The 5,453-nt window shown below is 29.4% G+C and overlaps 1 protein-coding gene across 2 annotated transcripts in view; it reads left to right on the forward strand.

The window, feature by feature from the left end:
* LOC106465342 (stress-activated protein kinase JNK-like) overlaps positions 1 to 5,453 on the forward strand; it is a 35,637-nt gene that overhangs the window by 10,303 nt on the left and 19,881 nt on the right. For both annotated transcript variants that reach the window (XM_013925557.2, XM_022393204.1), the window contains exon 4: positions 533 to 591. In XM_013925557.2, the coding sequence (XP_013781011.1) occupies positions 533 to 591 (59 nt within the window). The remainder of the gene's footprint in view (positions 1 to 532; positions 592 to 5,453) is intronic.

Raw genomic sequence — 5,453 nt, forward strand, 5'->3', positions numbered from 1 at the left:
CAATGAGATAGCAGGGGTATGGCATGTGGGTTTGACTTTCTTGTTTATATGTCAGTGAACAAAAAGCTTAGAGGCTATAACTTTACATTATTGCTTAGCAATAATTATAGTATAAGTGTAGTTGGTGGAGTATTCAGAATATTATATTGGGGTTTGAAAGAAAATCTAAAATGGGTAATTTGGAACAAATAAGTGTCATGTGATACAAAGAAGCAAAGATTGACAATTTTCTTAAATATAGTTTGGTTAATTTTGAAATTAAAACATTAAACTTTTATAGTATTAAAATTTGAATTATAAACTACATTTTGATGCCAAGTGTATTGATATAAATTGATAATAAAATTGTTTAATTAAATTATGAATGTAAGTTGTTAGAATACCATAATGTGCATGTTGATCCCTACTGAACACATGGGGTTAATCCTTTGTATTCTCAGACTAATATTTTGAAGAGAAGTTTGATAAAGAAGTTAATCAGGCATGAGATATCTTATTGTAAGTGCTAATTCAAATGTTATTTTCATTTCAGATTATAGGTCTTCTAAATGCATTCACACCACAAAAATCTTTAGAAGAATTTCAAGATGTGTAAGTTAGCCAGTATATATTTTTTGGTAAAGAACAATTTTTCTCTGGTGTCTTTAATAACTACAAAAAAAACAACCATAATTTAGTTTAAGATTTTGAAATAGCAATTCTGTTATGATGTTACATTATGTCATCTTGACTAGGAATTGATTGTCATAAGAAGTATTTTTGTGCACTGCTCATATTGACATTTTTAAAGGTATTCAAATTTTGTCTATATTTATTTAGCAAAAGTTTTTAAATCTTAAAAAATAAGACTGATTGTAATTATATTTATTCTAAATTTATTCTTTATCTTCATTGTTATTTTAATTTCAAAAGAACTCAGCTTCATCTTTTGATGATTTAATATTGACAATTTAAATATACTACCCTAGTAAATTCAACTTTAATTAAGAATTAAAAAGCATGGAATTGTTAACTTCCATTGAAAAAAAGAAAAATCCACAAATATTCAAATGTCAAACAAAATTAAGTAGATGTACTGGAATTTTTTTTTCTGCTGTTATTATAAATCTTGAGTTTTGTATACATTTTGAAAAAGTACTTCAAATTTTATTGGTGCAAATAATGAAGAAAAAATTACAAATGAAATTAGGAAACTGTTGATTAGAGTAGAATGGACAAATCCAAATGCTTTAGATGTAATTAACCAATTCATATACTTGTACATTATCAGCTGTGTAATGAACCCTTGGGTGCAAGTAATAGATTATATAGTTAAAAGTTTGGTTAAATATATAACGAACATTGAAAAAAGACAAATCTGATATAGGTTTTTCTTTCCTACATTTAAAAATTATTCTCAATCAAACATGCACTACACTATGAAGTAAAAAATTGCAGAATAGAACAAGAATTAGAATCTAGTCTTTTTGCTGTTTCCAAGATTTCATTATAAAACTAGGTATATAGACTAAGTGCAAAGCATATGTTAACATTATTGATAACTTAGTAGTTTTAGAAATGAATGGTGTTCCTGACTTTATTTTACTGTTCAAAAATCTGATATACCTTATACAACATAAAATAGTAAAAAAATTTTTAGTTAGGTAAACATTTGCAGTATGATACTGTACATAATCAGGTTAGATATTTTACATTTTTTTCTGCGTTTCTAAGGTACAAGTGATAATGTATTTTCAAGGAATGTTTATATAGATAAACTTAATGTAATGATAATGAAAACAATGATACTGATATATTTTTTAAGTTGTTTTTAATATTATTTCAAGGATAATATAACTTTTACAGTGCCTTGCAAAAGTATTCACCCCTACCAATAATGTCACATTTTGATGAAATACAAATGATGTAAACAGTTTTTTTTAATGAACTTGTTTTTATTCAGAACTTTAATGATCAAACTTTACACTGTTATGTGTGAAGGAGGTTGAATGTCAGCAAAACCTGCAAAAAATATATAAATTGAAATTTGCTTATTGCATAAGTATTCAGCCCTCTAAGTCAGTACTTGGTGGAAGCACCTTTGGTAGCAATTACTGCTGTGAGTCATTGCACAATGGGATGGTGTAGTTTTTGCCCATTCTTCCTGGCAAAATTGTTCCAATTCTGACAAGTTTGTTGGGGATCATTAATGGACTGCAATCTTCAAGTTTCACCATAAATTTTCCATTCGAATAAAGTCAGGACTTTAGGCCACTCCAGGACATTCACTTTCTTCTTTTCAAACCACTCTAGTGTGGCTTTGACCTTGTGCTTTGGGTCATTGTCCTTCTGAAATGTGAATTTTTGACCCAGTTTTAGTTTCTTAGCTGACTTAAGCAGGTTTTCCTCTAGGATGTGCCTGTTCTTTGCACCATCCATCTTTCCCTCAATTCTGACAAGCTTTCCAGTCCCTAATGATGAGAAGCATCCTCATAACATGATGCTGCCACCTCCATACTTGACAGTTGGGATGGTGTTGAATGGGTGATGTGCTGTGTTGGGTTTGTGCCAGATGTAACACTTTGAATATAGACCAAAAAGCTCAATTTTTGTCTTGTCTGATGATGACAAAACCTTCCGTCACATGTCTGCAGTATCATTTACATGCTTTGTCTCAAACTCCATACAAGATTTAAAATGATTCTTTTTCAGCAATGGCTTCTTCCTTGCCACTCACCCATACAGGCCAACTTTGTGTAGGGACTTGGATATTGTCAGTGTATAAACAATGACTCACATCTCAGATTGTCATTGTTGGCTTCACAGTGGCATTCCTAACCTGTGGGCTACTTGCCTGGCTGCTTAGTTTGGAAGGCCGGCCTGATTTGGGTAATGACTGATTGGCACATTCCACTTCTTAATGATGGACTTCACTGTACTCGAAGGGATAATCAGCAACTTTGAAATTTTCTTGTAACCTTCTCCTGATCTGTGCTTCTCTACCACTTTATTCCTGACTTGTTTGGAAGGCTCCATGGTTGGTTTGTCATATTACAAAGTGGGTAGTGGCTTGAACAGATACATTTACTCTTATATCAAGTTAAACCACTTTGATTACACACAGACAGAGACAATTACACTAATTTTGTGACCTTTCAAGCTAATCTTTTGCACCTGAACTGATTTAGGGTTCCCTTAGCAAAATGGTTGAATTCTTATTCAATTGAGAACATTTTCTAATTTTCTTTGAAAATCTAACTTGCATAATATCAGTGTTTTTTAGCCTTCTCAGTTTGGAGTAGATTGTATAGATTCTATATATAAAGTCCCATTTGAAAGTTTCATGATTGCAAGCTCAGACAGCAACAAAATGTGGAAAGTTTGCAGGGGTGAATAATTTTTCAAGGCACTGTAAGAATGCTTATAATGTTTTCATTTAAAAAAAAAAGTTCTTTTGAAGTAATTTTGAAAAATGTTGTGAATTGTAAAAATGTTTTCCCTCGTTTCAGTTTAAATGGGTTCAGCTAGTCTGCTTTGTAAAATAAGTGCCAAAGGTTTATGGCTTTGTACAAAAAGATAAAGTAAATGATTTATTTTTAATTATTGTAAGAAAACTAAACTAGTTCTCTATTTTGTTAATTCCTAACATAGTAAATTACCAATATAAATAGAAACATGATAAGATTCATCTTCATGTGTAATAACTTAAAAATCAGATAGAAATTAGTTAGAAGGCATATTTATAATTTTTTCTTTTTTACTGGAGAACTATATAACCTATTCAAATCAATCATATTTAATTGCTGTTCCAAATCAAAGTGAAATGATATAATTAACTAAGATCACAAGAACTGTAATAGATTGCATCTTTTAAGTATCATCAGAAATGAATTTGAGGACTTATTTTGAATCGGTATGTCTCACTTTTGTAAACAAAAATAACACTTATGTGAATTTAATATCACTTCTTTATTGAAGATCAAAATCCTAAGTTTTTGAATATAGCAAAGTCCTTATATATGAGGTCATTCACTCTAATAAGTTTCTTCAGTGTTCATTAAAGTGGATTACTTTTTAACCCTTTATAGCCAAAAGGCACAAAAATGGTCAATAACTGCATTCTTCTGTAAAGTTCTAATATCTCATGTGTTTCTTTATATCTGATATTCAGTCACTTTTGTGAGAAAATAAGATGATCAGTAAATCCTTTGCCAAATTAAAAAATTTTTTGAAGATATTTCATGTTTATAGAATAATAAAAATCAGTTCAAATAAGTGCATATTGCTACATAGCAACACTGTGTGACTAAGGATACTAGCACTATGCTACGGTTTATGATAGAACTGTGTGACTAATTGAATCTGTTAGCCCTTCCATTACACACTGGGTGGAATCCACTCAGCTTGTAACCACGAAAGTATCCATGAGAGTTATTATACTATGATTATTGATAATATATGCACATCTTTACAAAATTTTGCAGGTTATTGGTAAACATTACAATATTTTCATAAACAAAATATCAAGTTTTTAAATTAAGTATTAAGATTCTTTAATTCAAGATTTTCTCGTAAACCTTTTTCCTTTCAGAATGTTGACTATCCAACATGCAAAGCAATTTTGATTTTAAGATTAAAAATACTTTAATGCATAAGAACATTTTCACATGTGAATTCTTTATAATCTCTGGATAATTATCAAATTTTTTAGAAAAAACTTTATATTTTATTTGTTATATTCACTTCTGTATTTCTGTATGTAACCTCAATAAAAAATTAGGAAAAAATATATAAATCAAGCTTTTTTTACAAATTATAAGATGAAAACACAAATGTTTAGTCTAAATAGTTTAAATCTCATAACATTATACACTTATATATATTTACTATTTTTATTATATTGACCTTCCAGCCATACCTGGCTAATAATACAGAAGCTACAATGATGCGGCACACGTGCACTCATGTTACTGTATCCAATAATATATAACTGACCTTTAGTTTTTACAAAGTTAGCTGTCTTAGCTGTGTTTTAACGGACTAGTATTTTGTAAAATACAGTCACATTTCAATTATTATACATTGTATATGTATATACATTATTACTATTTACAAATAAGTTCTTAAACATAGAACAGTAAATAAAGAAGTAAAGCAAACAATTATCTTGTTAGTTACGACCTTTGTACTCATTTGCTGCTTGTCATAGGTTGCTAAACCTTATGAAATTTCCCACAAGGAGGATGTGAAAAGAAAATTTTTTTAGGTTTTATGTATACATTTTGAATAACCAAAAATCATAAATTACTATATCAATACCATAAAAATCCACTATAATTTATCAAGCTTAGTAACTAAGCTGTATTTGGGTATTAAAAAATATGAAATTTGAGCTCACTAAAGTCTTACCATGTTGTTTGAAATCTTGTTTGAAAAGAACGAAATTAACACAATAACACGTCAAAATGGCTGAG

The sequence above is a fragment of the Limulus polyphemus genome, unplaced genomic scaffold, assembly GCF_000517525.1.
Source record: "Limulus polyphemus unplaced genomic scaffold, Limulus_polyphemus-2.1.2 Scaffold1914, whole genome shotgun sequence".
NCBI classification, from domain to species: domain Eukaryota; kingdom Metazoa; phylum Arthropoda; class Merostomata; order Xiphosura; family Limulidae; genus Limulus; species Limulus polyphemus.